General features: G+C 37.0%; 1 protein-coding gene across 11 annotated transcripts in view; it reads left to right on the top strand.

The window, feature by feature from the left end:
- SRBD1 (S1 RNA binding domain 1) overlaps nucleotides 1–5,117 on the top strand; it is a 127,268-nt gene extending 122,151 nt beyond the window's left edge. For all 11 annotated transcript variants that reach the window (XM_040552524.1, XM_040552531.1, XM_040552530.1 and 8 more), the window contains 2 exons: nucleotides 1,413–1,597; nucleotides 4,172–5,117. In XM_040552524.1, the coding sequence (XP_040408458.1) occupies nucleotides 1,413–1,597; nucleotides 4,172–4,461 (475 nt within the window). In that variant the 3' untranslated portion in view covers nucleotides 4,462–5,117. The remainder of the gene's footprint in view (nucleotides 1–1,412; nucleotides 1,598–4,171) is intronic.
- The last annotated feature ends 10,959 nt before the right edge of the window (nucleotides 5,118–16,076 follow it).

Below are 16,076 nucleotides of genomic sequence, written 5' to 3' on the forward strand. Positions count from 1 at the left end.
AAAAAGAAATATTAGCCTCAGATTTTGGATAAAGCACAGCAAGTACTTCTGAAAAGGTAAAGGAGGCTAAGTACCAGGAGGTTTTCTTTCTTATGGAGCTGGAATGTCTTCCACCACTCCCAAGTGCAGGGTACGAACCTGCTGATCAACACTTCCTTTGTGCATTGTAGTTTACCCCTGTTATCATGTGTAGGATAAGGACAGGAAGGATGGATCTCTTAGCAATTTGGAAGGGGAACATTCACTCAGACTCCAGAGGACAGGGAAAATGATTATACCTGTCTCTTGTGGAGAACATGCCAGAAATACGTGTCTCCCTCCAACACAACACAGGGCATGATAAAGAAGGATGGAAGTGTCTTCATGGAATAGTGAGTTGCTGAGCAGGACACCATGGCAGATAACTGATATGTCTACTGAGAAAAGGACAAATTGCTTTGTTGAGTACAATGTGACTCAGCTTGTATGAGCGTCATGCATTTTAAATCCTTCACCAAAATAAGGACATTTATTCAGTGGTAAATAAGCATTGTCTTAAGGTATCGGTACTGAAAATAAGGAGTAGGGTCTGCATGTGTATTTTTGTCATTGGTTCTTTGTGCTTCTCAGCATGTACACCATGTTGTTGACCTAAAAACTTAGACTGTCTTGTGATTTTTTGCCCTTTTTTTTTTTTAAGAGAACTCGGATCAAGACTTTTTAATGTTAAAATATATCTTTTTAGCCTTTTTAGATTTCACTATAAATTTCTCTTGATCTGCAATATGAGCAAATAATATGAGCAATAATATGAGCAAAAGGTGCAAGTAATGAAGATGTTCATGTTATGTGATTACTTTGACTTGATTATTTCTAAACTGATCAGTTTCTGAAAAACTAATTGTTCTTAATCATGAATTTCATAGACAAAAGTATTTTATGTAAAGTTTTTATCAGTAGTTTTAGTTAGAGATTCTTTGTATTGATTTAATGTTTTAAACGTTTATTGTTTTACTAAATTGCATTTCTTTTTAATTTGAATGACCGACAAAATGACAGTATTATAGAACTCTCATTTATTTCTAGGGAACTTTTATGCAAAGAGGCATTTTACAGTCATAATCGGATTTAGTTTTAGTGGGAGGTAAATCATCAGTTGGAAATGATTTACATTTTGAAATTTTGCTTCTAGTTTTTTACCCTATTCCAGGAGATGCAAGTATACAGACATGCTCTACATTTCCATGTTTGTGTCTGATCAGTGATGAGTTGACAGGATGTGTGCTTGGGAAATGATTTGTTCACTGTTCTTATTTTTTTTAATCAGAAGTTTTTTCACACATCAGTACAAAAGTAATTAAACACCCTAACTATAGCAAAAGTTCAGTTTTCACTGAAGGATGTCACAAATCTGTTATCTTTGAATTCTTCAGGTTTTTATCTTTCATTGGAGGCAACCCAAATGACATAGGAAAATCAGATATGCAGCAAAAAGTAAATGCAGTAATTCAAAAGGAAGGACTGGAAGAGACAGCCAAAAGGCTAAATACAACAGTGCACACGCTACAGCTAATCATCGATGGTCTGACTCAGCCTGAAGGCTTTGACATCCGTACAGGTAAACCCTTGTTTTAAAGGCTGTAATCTCAGTTCGATTGCTCTAGTTACCACTGTTAAACCAGCATGTTTTCTTTTCTAAAGTCAGTGGTAGATTTTCATGAATGTGTAGCTCCATGTCTTTTTCTCAGACAGGGAAAAGGTTATATCATAGTCAGATGTTTCTTTCCAGCTCAGTAAGTAAGGAGTGTGAATCCTGTCTTAAATCATGGCCTTTTCAGCCATAGGAAAGGGAGTTGTATGACCATTAACAAATGAAATAGTTTCAATATGTTGACTTTCTGCTGATTAAATCTACGTTCGCTTTCCATCATGGGAGGAATGCTGTGAGACCAAGCTGAAACAGTAGTAATAAAGGTCCGTGGAGCCGTAGTGTAGTAGTGTGTAGTTTTGCTCTTTTATTGCACTAGATCCTGGAGACAAGTGTAATTGGAGCACATAGCTCATGACCCACCTTTGGTTAACACTTTGCAGTAGTGCTGAACAGTTGGAGGATGGGGGTGGGTGAGATGAGGTAGGCAATGAAGTAAAACATCTGGAGATGCTGTTGTTTAATGAAACTTACAGCTGGAGTCTCTTACAATGGCAAGAGATAACGGTAGACAGCAAAGGTGTAGGCTTGTAATAACAAATAATAAACTTATGCTTAAAAAAGATAAGATTTTTGTCCACCTTTTTTGGATTTGTTAGTAGTTTCCATGCAAATTTTATAAATATTTCCCACTAGTGATCTTGAAAATGTGTATTTTATGTCTCCATTCATTCTGGTTGTCTCACATCTAAATATAAATTATTGTAGGATAGAATATTAGCATATGAAAGTATAAAAGCAAAACAGAATCTATTATGGAAATAGAAATAGAGGAAATATTAATCCTCTGTTTCTCCAGTACATTCAGTATTACTGTAGACAGGATCTGTGACTGGAGCTCTGCTTATAAACACAGAATAATACTTAGAAGTGATTAAAGGACTAGCCTAATTTTTGTTATTGGATGAAAACTTTGTTCTGACTATGGAATCTGAAATCTAAGGCAGGCAATATTCACTGGTTGGAGGCAGACCTCAGTCACAGTAGGCAGCCAAGTAGGCTTGCATAGCTGTAAATCACTGTCTTTGCAACTCTGCTAGTCATGCCTAACAGGGATCAGGCAGACTGAATGGTTTGTACTCTACCCTGATTCAAATAATTAATCTTGGTTTAAAATTCAATTCCACAGTTTTTTCCAACACTAGAGATATGTCATAAGGGAATTAGAGTTCTCCTGTGTATCCTTTTAAGTATTGCTTATTTTTCCTAAATTATTTCAGTACAAAGGAAAAAGGCAAGAATTTTTTTGGGGGAAGGGAAAGGATGGAGCATTTTATCATATTCTAAAAATCTTTTCCTCCCCAAGGTGTTATAAGTCACTTCTTGTGCAAAATTCTTTTTAACATTAATTTGAACTAAACCAGTAGCTGTAATGAGTCAGGGAGGGTAGACACTGTCTGTTTGCAAGCAATAAAAAGGTGACCATCATTCTTCTGATTCTTGTTGTGCTCATTGCCCTGAATGGCTGTGTAGTTGCCTTTTTTGATGAAATGCTACTGCACAGTATAATGTTAAAAAGAATTAACTGTTTTGGGCTTAAGCAATTAGGTACATTCCTTCAGTGGAAACTTTGAGTTCATTCAAAGTCTATTGCTGCCATGGCAAGCTTCTGTATTCCACTGGGGTCTGATCCACAGCCTGCTGAAGTACATTTTATCTATACATTTGTTCAGCTTATATTTGCCTATAAGAAATAAAATACAGGAAAATATTTGGAATCAAGATTTGGTCATGCTCTCTGTGAAAAATGTTAGTCCTATTATATTATAGAAAAGGTAAAACAGCAGTAGGAAAAGGTTGAAAGGGAAGTTGTTGAGATGGTTCAGAAGGGTTTTCTGTAGGAGCACAAAGTGGTAAGCAACTAAGGAGAGTTTAATAAAATATGTGTGCCCTGTGTAGAATGTAGACTTCAGTTTATCGCTTGCTTAAAATCATGCATGTGTGGCTTTTAAATTGCCACTGCAGTTGACTTTGTGATGTCACGGTGCAGGTGAACAGCAAGCCAAAGAACAGTACATTGTTGACTTTTCTGCTTGGTATGTGATGAGACTGAGTATTCACCTTCCGGTATACAAATTTGTGATCTCAAATAGCATGTTATATATAATTTACATAGCTCAAATTAGAGTTGTCTCAAGTCTTTTCTCGCTAGCTCCAAGAACATTTAAGGAATCTTTCAGTCACTGGCTAATATACTACATACTTCTGATCCCCGTGTAATAGTTTCATACCACTCAGTTCACTATGCTTATCCCTCCATTTATTATAGCCTTTTAAAGTGACTGATAAAATAGTAGAAATCAATTGTTTATCACAGATCGGTCTTTATTTTAAAATCTAGTGAAAGAGCATTTGTTGCCTTAGAGCTACTTTGAAATGACTTCTTAAATAGAAACAATTAACTGGAAACAACCATTAGAAAATGATGCAAACCTTTTCTCTAGTGTCTTATTATTATTTTTGTTTGTTTGTTTCTTATAACAGATTTTGATAAACCTGACTTCAAGAGAAGCATAGTCTGCTTTGAAGACTTAAGTGTTGGTACTGTGCTGACTGGAAAAGTTGAAAATGCAACACCGTTTGGAGTTTTTGTTGATATTGGTGTGGGAAAAGCAGGTTTGATTCCAGTGCGAAACATAACAGAAGCTAAACTTTCGAAAGTGAAAAAGAGAAGAAGCCTTGGGTTAGGTCCTGGAGAAAGAGTGGAAGTAAAAGTGCTTAATGTTGATATTCCTCGATTAAGGATAACGTTGGATCTTATTCGTGTTTTATGAGAGGGGTTTTTTTTTAGGATTGAGTCTTCATTTTAAAGGCTAAGTAATGCTAGCAAGGTTCTAGAGATTCAGGCGTTTAATGAAATAAATGTTGAAAGTGAATCAGTTTTGAAACTTTTTTTATCTAACAGTTTTTCCACATTTCTTGAATCCTTTCTGTTAATAATTTCTAGAACAGTTTATTGGATTACCTCCAAGGAACCTTGTTATTTTGTCTGCAGAAAAATGAAATTCCAGTGGGCTGTCGGACAGATCTGTTATCTGTTCTGTCTGTGCAAGATTTGCTGTCTCGAAAGATACCTCTGCTGCTCCCCTTCAAAAAAAGAAAAAACTGGTTTAGTTTACCTTATTTCTGGAAGAGAATCTGGAAGAGGGTACCTAGTTCTAGAAAAGTGGTCTTTTTAAGTTAGTTGGCGATGACATCAATTCAAAAGTAGACTGAAGAAAAGACCATCTGCTAATACTGTTGATGGTTCAGAAATATTCTGCTTAACTTGAGCAATGTTATTAGGAGGTCTGTTTTCCTCCAATTGTTCAGTTACCGTATTAACACACTTGGATGTACCTTAGGGTTTAAGAAACTTTGCTCAAAGATGTCAAAAGACATTTTTGTTGTTCTATGCTTGTACAAAATAAAAATATTTCTGGCCATCTTTTCTCAGTGTGCTGGTTCTAAAAATGTTTTTACCAGACCTAGTACTCTTTCTTTCTGATGCATTACGTTATTAACACTACAGTTTAAGGATGAAGTTTGTGAGGATGGTCTTGTCAGAATGTCTTCTCTTAGGTTTTGTTTTTCCATTAGCCGAACCTTCTGGGGCTTTTCCAGCATAATCAATGAAAATAGAGGTTGAGACTTGAAGGAAATGTTAACAGGATTAGACTTCTCTGAAAAAAGGGCATAATAAAATCTCATAAGTGACATAAACCTTATCTGGTTGTCAGAAACCTTCATTAGTACAGAGGTTAGATATGAGAATTCATGATGCATTAAGCCAGTCAGTCAAGCCATTTGTTCAAGCTACTCTGTCCCCTGTTCCATGTTGGTTTTATGGCAGTTTTAAGAACTGGATTTAAGTAGTAGAGAACCCACTGCAAGCAGTTCTCTCACCTGAAAATGGACTTCTAAATGAGCTGTGAACATTACCAAAGCAATCTGCTTCACAGGAAGGCAGATTTAAATTACTACTTTTCCTTTACATAGAAGGGTAGTTTCTCACACTTTAGTTGATGTTTTGATTAGCAGGGTGGTGTAAGAAGCTAACTGGGTCTGTCAGTACTGTAAGTGAAGAAGGAAATTGTACTCCCTGATCCCTCTTTCACGATGAATAAAAGTCACCCCTTGCAAATACAAAAATTGTTTGTTTGTTTATTGTAATTCTTGAAGAAACAGGAGTAATCGGAAATTGTGTAGAATTTGCTTCCAAATTCTAATAGTGATCACTTTCTGGTCCAGTAGGATCCAAGATGACAGTCTTAAAATGTTCCCAGAAAAACAGAAATAATCTTCACAATATAAAAATCTTTTAAGAACAATCAATAAAATCCAGAGATTTATAACTTCAGTGTATTTTTCAGACAAATTATTTTTTAAATTCCATATTACAATTCAATTAGTTCTTGCAAGCTGGATGTGTGCATCAGTGAAATCAGGTTAATATTGCTGGACAGTTCAAATTCTCCTAGGCGTCTGTCATTTGTATCTCTGAACCCATTTCAAGCTTGCAAAGTTTCCCTCTGATCTGTAAACTGATAGTTTGTTGTGTTGACTATATCTCTTATACTTATTAATGCTACAGGAAAAAAATCTCTAAGAGGTTGAGGTACGCTTTTAAAGGAAAGTAAAGGAAATTCTTGTCCATTTCCCACTTTGCAGCATCAAATTGTGTTTGTTTTTCTGAAGATGCAAACTCTCCAAAGCAGCATACCCTATTTGTAGGTGTTGCATACCCTTTTCTCCAACTTTTAGTCAGAGAAACTGGTATCTAACTAGAGTTTTTTTTTAACTAGAGTTAAAAATGGAGTTTGGCTTGACCCAGAACCTTATGCACATGGTGCAAATAGCTGAACAGAATTTTTTAAGAATGGTTTACGCGATCCTTGAGGACAGTGGTGGGAAGGTATCCAAATGTCATTTTAAAATCTTTCCGGAATGTATGCTATGAGGAAAAAATTGTCAACATTTATGTGGTGAATGTTTATGTGAATGTGCAAAATGGGACAAGGAGGAAGCAGACAGATGAGTGTAGTGAAGTATGGAAGATTTTATCAGCATGAGTTAAGGGACAGACTAATGGCTCAGAGCCATTCGTTATGCAGGTCACTTCAAAGAACCATGTGGATCTAGAGAATAGCAGAGTTAGTAAATGTTGCCATTTTCTTTCCAAGACCATCTTGCCCATCTTTGGTTTTCGTGATATTGTGATGAGACAGCAGAGTCTCTTGGTGACCAAGAAAGACTGACACTTCTGTCAAGTTGCTTGTTCTACAAGAGGTAGATGGGATGGAATTTGATTAATTTAGAAAGTTAACAAAAATTTAAAATACCAGAAAATATCTGTGAAAATATGAGCAATTAGAAGGCAGGAATATTAACCAGAAGTGTTATTACATTGACCTATATATATGAGCAGATATTTGATTTTTTGTGTGTTTCCTGTGGAAATCTAAATTAACTCTAAATTGATGCTGTTAGACTTACACCACTGAAAGGACAGCTATCCAAAAGTAAATTATTCATTGGACTTCTAAACTACATGCACTTTCCTGAGCTTTAATACTGGACTTCTACAGTCCATGTCCTGATACTGTTCCTGATTTAATAAGATAGTTCCATTAGTTTGTCTTAGACTCCTTTAATTTGACATTTTTTTTTCAAACTCTGAGAATTAATTTTTCTGAGTGAAGAATGATTTTTCAATACTTGTGTTCACACACGCTGCTCATGCAGGTATGATTCTCCATAATAAACTTTTTGCTATCTGTAGATACTTGCAAAACTTTTCTAGATTTCCGTTTTAATAAGAGTGTTCTTTTTTTTTTTCTTGCTAGGAATGCATAGCTCATGAGGTTTGTTTCTTCCACCTAGAGACATTTTGTTTTGGTGCTATGTCAAACGGTTTACCAATCTGGCCAAGTTTGCATAGGACAAGTGATGATATAGTAGCAGCAGAGCGTCCAGCAATAGCACATGTGTGTGGCCTTCCCAGGGAATTTTTGGTGTCTTGGACTCTTCCTTTGAAGTCATCAAACTTGCCTGTAAGTGGGGAGAAACTTCTGTTTACCACATGAACACAGATGGCACCTACAGCAAGTGTCAAACATCTTTGCTGACGTTCCTAGCACCCAAATAGCTGTTGGCACGGGTACTATGTATTAGTTAGGAAAATGTGACATCATTTGATCTCCCAGCTCTGCTTTAATTTTCAAAACTAAGAGCTGGCTGTAGACAGTGTATACATCGTACAGAATCATTTAGCAGATTGAAAAAAGGAGAGAGATCTTACTACCTTTACTACATTTTTGTCACTTGGTGGGAGGGGAATAAACTCCACTGTCTATGACATGAAAGTCAGCACAGCTAAGAATCATGTTTCTTAAGCCTTTTGAAATTTTCCTGTAATACTTCTCAAAGTAGATTTTCTTGGTATGTAATTAGAAACTGTGGTATCACTATACTATCTTTGAAAACAGATGCAAAACAAGTCAAAAGCTCTGCAGAGCTTTATTTATGATCTCTACAGTCACTAAGCAGTGTCTAAGCAATGAACTAAATTTGCTTGGCATCCATATGTTCCATTAAGTTTTCTTCTCCAAGTTAACTGAATGTTTCTGGAATTTTATTTCTCCTTACTGTCCCTTCTGTTCTCTTCTTTGAATTACAGAGCAGAATATTCTGCAGATGATCATGCTTTGATCATTTTCTAAAGCCCATTCCAATGGCAAAGATGAAAATTAGTTTCTTCTTTAAATATTTTTGTTCATGTAATTCTGTGTTTGTTTTTTTTTTGTTTTTTTTTTTGTTTTGTTGTTTTTAATCTTTAATATCACAAGGACCTTCTTCTGAAGGTGGAAAGCATATTCTGTATTTTTGTGTGGGTGGTCATAAAATTCTGTAAATGAAACACATCTTGAGATTTTTTTTTTCCTCACTATTAACTCATGGGAAGGTTCTTGCTTACTCAGAATGCTGACCAAGAAGACAACTTATTTACCCGTGTGTTCCTTAGTCTCTCTGCTCCTTAGCAGGCCTCAAGCTTATTCTGTGTTATCACAGGGACTACTGGAAAACATTCTCTCTGAATTTTTAAATCATACCAAGATGGGAAGTTTGTCTATTGACATCTTAAATGTCTGCAGCTTTCCCACAAAAATGTCTGTCTTGTTTTTTTTTTCGTTTTTTTTTCTTTGCCAGAACACAGCCTTTATAAAATCTTAATGAGAGTCTAACAAGGATGAGTATGCATTCATATGGCTCTTCCCAGTTTTTGTTAAATCATATGTCTGAAAGTATTACAATTCTGTCTTCTCAATCAGGATTTTTCTTGGACTCATGGCTCTCAGATTTCTAACAGCAATGCTGCAAGGCTATTTTTTTTTCCCCATTCACCTTCCCCTTTAGTTTCTGACCTAAGAAAAATTTACTAGCTGAGTACTTTTTTCTATTTGAGATAAGTGCTGTTCTCTATGCAGTCCAATCTTTGGAATAAATTTCTGTAGTGCCTAATGGTGATGTCCCCAAGATTAAAAAACAAACAAACAAAAACCCTGCTTCATCCTGATCTTACTAAAAGGCTTCAGGGTGTAGTTTCTCAGGTGAAGAATTAAACACAATTTTATTTTTGCCTTGAGCGCGAGATGCCAAGGCATCTACTCACCGCTCCACCTCTCCACATGAGAATCCAGCCCATTGATTTTAGTTGACAATCTACTTTTTAGTCTCTCTCTCACTCAATAGTGTGGAATTTTGCAATCTCTTTCCTCCTATATACAGAATCATAAGAGCTTCTAAAGACTTCCTGTACTTTAGATGTTGTACAAAGGAGAAGAATTCTACCAAACAAGATGCCACTTGTATGCTGGGCTGTAGTAATGCAAATCAAGAGTTTAAAAGAAGTCATTTGTTTTGGTTTTTATTCCTGCCCCAGGCAGTTTTAGACAGCATATATCAATTTTCCAGAAACTTGTCAACCTCAGGAATGATTTAGTATGCTGTTAAACATAATAAAATCAATAGGAAAACAAATAGAATTTCCACGAGGAGCAGACGGGTGGAGAAGCTTGCCCATATGGCATATAGACATGCTGGAATTTGGGGCTTTGGGGGGTACTTGCATTAGAAAAATTGCATGCTGAGTGAAGGTAATGCATAATTCAGGAGAACAAATAATCTAACAGGTTTGTAGTAGTTTGTCTTGAAATTGGTGTCTGTGTTTATTTAACAAATACACTTAGAAGCTCCATGCCTGGAAGCTACAAAACAAACAAATTATATTTGCTTAATTTCAGAGCTTTTTACATAAGGAGTCTCATCCGCTCTGAAGTGAGTGTGGAGTTCTAGGTTCTGTCTGAATAGTAACTGCTTTCCTAGCCTTCCTGAGGGTAATTTGTATGTCTAACTGCTTTGCTTAAGGACATCCAACCTTAAGAGTATCAGTCCCATTAAGAAAGCGGAGACAACCAGTTATGCCAGTCACCATTATTCTACGTCACTCCCTTCTGTTTAAGGTTTCCTAAATAGCTGTGAGGATATTGGTGTGCCTGTGGGCATCTGTAAAAGCTAGGCGAGTCAGTCGTTCCATCCTTCCCCTTCAGGGTCTGCCAAGAGGTTTGAGAACGCCTCATTTACTGATCCAAACTGTTCTTCACCATCCCTACAGGCATGTAGAAGCTGTAAATGGCAGCATTTCAAGAAATCCTTGTGAATCCATGGTCCATAAAGCTTCATAAGTATCTGAAAATGTCTTCATTTCCCACCACAGAACCTAACTGACTAGTTTTAGGAGAACTTATATTTCCAGTTGAGTCTCCAAGTGGTCCTTTTGGATTGATGTTGCAGCAGTAACCTGTAACAGGAGGCTGCCGAAGAGTGCTGCTTATTCAGAGGAGTCTAGGAGCTGACTAAGTTGCTTTGATCTAATCCACGTTGGAACTTTCACTGGTTGGTATGTTTCCAGCTAGACATCAATCAATCATAACAGGTCAACCTGTTTTCATAAAGTTGTTTTTTTTTTTTTCCTGCAGTTCATGGCAGTTTCCAGAGAGCTAGAGTTGAATAGTAGTAAATCATGAAAAGTCTATGTATTGCACCACAGGCTTTACTACAGCTTCTGCAACTTGGAGATCAACAGCCAATTATTAATTTATTTTTTTTCAGTCTGGAAGGGACCAGTACCAGGAGTATTGCTTCTGTATGAGCTTGTACAAATGGCTTGCTGCTGGTAATCGATCTGCAGGGTTTCTTGCTGTTCCTGTGGCTATTGGGTCTGCCTTGGGCACATTCTAGCTGCATCAAGAATTCTCAGAGTTTCTCCACTCTTTAGAAGGGAGAGAGGACTGGAGGCCGCGCCCAGAGCAGGACAACTGTCATCGCAATGAGAATGTTATGTCTGACCAGAAGTTCAGAGTAAAGCACCCAAGTCTGCTCACCTCATTTGCTCTATCTGCCTGCTTAGCGGTCAACAAGTTCTTGGAATTTGGCATGCTTACGCCTTGGTTCACTGGTTAGAGCTTCTACCTTACGTGTGTTCTTCTAGAATTGAAGAAGATTAAGGCATACATGGCAGTCCAAGTAATGTCACTGGACATTCATTTATATTTTTCTCTGTCTCTTGTTCTCCTTCATGAGGGGTAACAGAATGGATCACTTAGTAAGCTGGGCAGCCACAATTTCCTTAGCTTTGTTAAATCTGCTTGGGTTCAGGTTTTGACTTGTGGAGAGTCTGTTTGTCTTCAATAACTAACCAGAGGAGTAACCAGGGGACCACCACCTCAGAAAAGTAAATCTATGCTTTTTTTTTTTCTCTCATTGTCTTACAAATCCAGTTATCCTACTATGCCTGAATGTTATGAAAAGTGTTTTCAGTATTCAGTCAGCTAAGCTGGAGTTTCTCATTCTTGTATCTCATAATCAGTCATGTTTCTATTAAAGGCTATGCTTTTATTTTCAGTTAAGTACTGATATTTTTTATTTTCATTTGACTCATGATGAGGTATATGAAATAATGTCATAAGAAGAACTAATATGCTGGGGGGTCATTTAAAAGACTGCGTACAAGAGAAATCTTAGGAAAGTATTTTCACCTCAGAATTAAAAATGTGGAATAGCTTGGCAGAGAGAGGAAACTGCCACATACCAGAGGGTGTATCTTGGCAGTGTGACTGCTTTTTTGTGTGATGAGGAGAGGGAGGGACAGGAAAGGGGAAATGGAAGGAAATGGAGGGATTTGGGGAAGAACATCCTGGAGATCATTCCCATAATTTTACGTGAGTGAAGTTACAGTGTTGAAATGCAAATGGTAGTAATATGCTGGTAATATAATGGTACTGGAATCTGAGCATAGGTCTCTTATTCCTTGTACCTCATATGAAGGTAAGAATGGTGCATATAAGAACTTACCGTTGCTAAAGGAGATTGCATGTCACATATCAGTGTGCGTTGCTATTGAAGAGTAGTATGGAATCATTTGGCTTCAAGTGGGAGAGCCACAAAGTATGTGCTGTTGATTGGTTCACTTATTTCCCAGTGTTGTTGTTTCTAATTAGTTTATTACAAGCAGATCAATTCATACTTATTACTACTGATGCAACCATGCAGCTGTTGTAGCACTTGCGTCATCCATCAACAGAGAAGGTTGTGGGGTGCTCCAGGATAGTGGGCACCAGCCACCAGAATTTTTACTCACTTGTACCTGGTGGGAAGGCTCCTTGAAAGTAGGGTATATCGCAGCTTTCTTTGATCCCCTACAATTAACATACTGCTGCCATCAGTGCATAGGGATAGATGGAGAGCCAATCAGAAGAAGAATATAGCAGAAACTCCAGCTATCTCTGTACTAGGTAGATTTATTTTTTTCCTAAGAGCATATGACATCTGTGATTTGAGATCTGCACTGGTGTCTAACTTTTTTTGTAAGCACATCGGTATTAGCCTATAAAGAATCTGTCTGTCTGTAAGGTCTAATCTCCTGGTGTGCTTCATGACTGAGGAAGTTGCTAGGTTTTATATTCGAGCATGTTCTTGGTGTGTTGTCTTGTATGGACTGTGTAGTTTAGAATTGGTCCAAAGTAACCCAGACATATCAACCTTTAGTATGTTTTATAAGGCCTTCTCTTTTCTCAGACACATGAGGGAGTGATAATCTAAGAGCTAAAAGAAACATCTTACTAAGTTTGCTGTTGACAGTCTCTTAGCTTATTGTGTGTGGTGACATTGTTCATGGAAGGAAAGGGTAAAGCTTATAAGACAAATACATTCAAAATGGTATAACTGGCAGCTGTCTGCCTGATGGTAGGAAATCCTTGAGAAGCTCTGTCACAATCTGTTTCCCACGTTTCAGATATTAAGCTTCTCACTTGGATCAAGTTGCAATAGTGTGTTTCTTGGGAGACCAATGTCACTTCTTGTGCTCTTTCCATTGCTTACAGACTTTGCTGGACCAGTGACAATCTGGCCCTTGTTAGAGACCAGCAAAACAACAATAAAAATCCCTCCTATTGAGTGGAGCTTCGGCTCATGTCCAAAACCAAGACTGGCCGCAGTCAAAACCCCCTGAAACAGTTCTACTGTTCTGCTCCTTTTCCACTTGTGAGAGGAGTGGCTTCAAATCAGCTCATCTTTGTTGAACAGAATAGCATTGGTTTATCATTATTTGTCTATGGTAGTCTTTTTTTTTTTTTTTGAATGCTCTGTATTGAGTTATTTACTCAAACATAAAACAGAACACTGCAGAGCTTTATTTTCAAATGTAGTGTAAAATTTCAGCATATGTTCTGTGTCCTTTACCTGTAACTTGCACCTGGGTTCATTGTGAGAAATACTAGAACACTTTCCTTATATCAGTGACAGTTATGGTGTTGACTGAGTTGGTGGTTATCACATCACAATCATGTGGAAAGGCATAACTCTGCAGGCTATCTATCTCAAAGGAGAGCTTGTTGAAAAAAACATAAAGGAATTGTGCTTAAATTGACAAATCAAGTGCCTGAAAGTTGGAAAGTACTTAAGTGTCCTTTGGCATGCCCATCCTCTGAACTAAACAAGGCATGGGTTCCACAGGAAAAATGTTACGTGATTGTGTAGTCTGAGTCAAGGCAACGGCGTAGGGTAAATGCAACAGTAAGTATAAATGGTATTCCCTAGCCTCTGAGTGCTTGACTGCAGCCTAAAGGAATATGTCTCTTCTGAGATGTTTTAATGCCCTTTTCTGGCTCGTTCTTTAAACAAGGGAAGTAAAGCTGCCTAGGAGCAGAAGGTTCCACTGGGGTCAATCTCGTTCCATCACTGGCATCCCTCCGAAGGATCTCTTCAATAAGCCTAGAGTCTTTTATAAGACTCTTATAGAGTCTTATAAGCCTTTTTAAAACCTGTTTGGCAATGTTACTTGGCAGAAGCTATCTACAGTTAAGAAAAAGGTTGGGAGGACCCCAACCAAACGTAGACCCACTGTCAGTGAACTGAAATTTTAAATGCATCTGAACAGGAGTATGACTGTTCGGATGGGGTATGCGTTAAGGTTGGTGTATTTCAGTAGAGGTGAAGCTGTGTTTCAGTGGTATCAGCCTCCTTGTCAAATCCACAGAAGATAATGATGTGGACTGTAAAAGCATTGTTAATTACATCATCGATGTTGTATCTCCGCATTTGAAACTGAAGCTTTACTGGTCATAATAAAAAGAAGGATGGTGGCTTTGAAAGCAGATGTTGTTAACTTTCCATTGCGTGTAGGCAATTACAGCATTCCTGGAGCTCTTATGTATCGTGATAATAATAAAAAGGGCAAATATAGCTGAAAAATGAATGTGCAATGCACTCTTCACAGAACAAATATATCTATATGTATGACATCTCTGTTCCATTATTTCATTTCTGTTTGTAAACTATCCTTACAGACAAATCTATTTTGTATACTTCTGGCTTATTGCTAGCAAGATAGACATAAATATGTCTAGGAATGGGTATACCATAAACAACTATACAGAGTTTTTAAATAGATACATTTTACTGTTTTTGAAAATACAATTGTTTTGGTCATCATATCTTCACTCTGCAGATCAGCAGATCAACTTGTAAACTAATACTTGTTCACATTTCACTTGGTTGAGATTTTGTGCATCTGGTGGGTTGTTGTTTCTTTTTATGTGTGTGTTTTTTCCCTAGGTTAGACCTATTTATGGGAATTACGTATTTAAAGAGTTAATTAAATGAATCTGTACCTTAGCAACATCTTTTTCAATCTGTGGGTGATTTCTGAATTTGTCTTTTATACTCCCAGTGGCTTTAACACTTGTAAAATTCTGATGTTGCATACTTCTCCTAATAGCATCCTAAGGGAACAAAACTCATCTCACCAGGAAAAGTTAAAAAAAAAAAAAAAAAAAAAAGCCAGATATACAAGTGTACTGTTATTTAGCAAGTAGTGTTCTTACTGTATCCTGCAGAAAAACCTGTGTTGTTATTGTTTCCTTCAAGCTCAGCTAAATGGTTCTTCACAAAAATAATTCTTGAAGGAGCTTATAGCAAAGTACATACGAAAATTTTAGTAACTGAAATGTTATCAATGGAACAGAGATTGACTGTTCATCTTGCCCGGTATATATTGCTTTGTCTAACAACTTGCCCCAGCAGGCTTACAATTGTGATCTCTCTGAAGACCCTCCCAGCTGCAAGAGCTGATTGACGCAGTCTGTAGGCAGATGCACTTGCCAGACTCCAATAAAGACGGGGCCTTGGGAAAATATAAGGCAATTATTGGTGGGCAACAATCCACTAATCAGACAATTTCAAAATTAATCCCATAGTCCCTTACTGTATTAGCTTTCCTCCTTGTTTGTATTTATACAGCAAATTCATGACTTCAGTGAATACTCTCTCTTCCAGCCCAATTATGTCTCTCTGAGGGTAATAAATTAAAAACAGAAGAAATATTGAAAGTGGCTTGCAATTAGTTTCTTTAAAAGGTGGTGTGGCACTTGCAGGCTGGGGTTCTTAATATGATGCTTTATAATAAAAGTAAACAGGATTTTTTTTCATCATGCAAGCAAGACGAGTTTCCTAATATGCCTTGTTATAAAGCAGCCTATATATAATGAGAGAAAAAAAAGATTTGATTTTGGAGTTTAATTATATTTTCATAGAATTCTTCTAGAGTAACTGACAAGTCCACAGTGTCTCCAAATAACATAAATAGATTTGGTTTTGTGTGCTTTGATTCATCTTTTCCTTGTTTTATTTTGATCACTTTATAATACAAAATCACATTGCATTTGATCATAACCTGCCTGCTAAATGAAGACTGATCTAAACTGTAAATTTCTTTCACATGGAATTGAAATACAGACCCATCTTCACAGCGTGACTGTTTAAACATGAGCCTAGAGTCCTTGTTCATGGGCAG

This window comes from Cygnus olor, chromosome 3, assembly GCF_009769625.2.
Source record: "Cygnus olor isolate bCygOlo1 chromosome 3, bCygOlo1.pri.v2, whole genome shotgun sequence".
NCBI lineage: Eukaryota > Metazoa > Chordata > Aves > Anseriformes > Anatidae > Cygnus > Cygnus olor.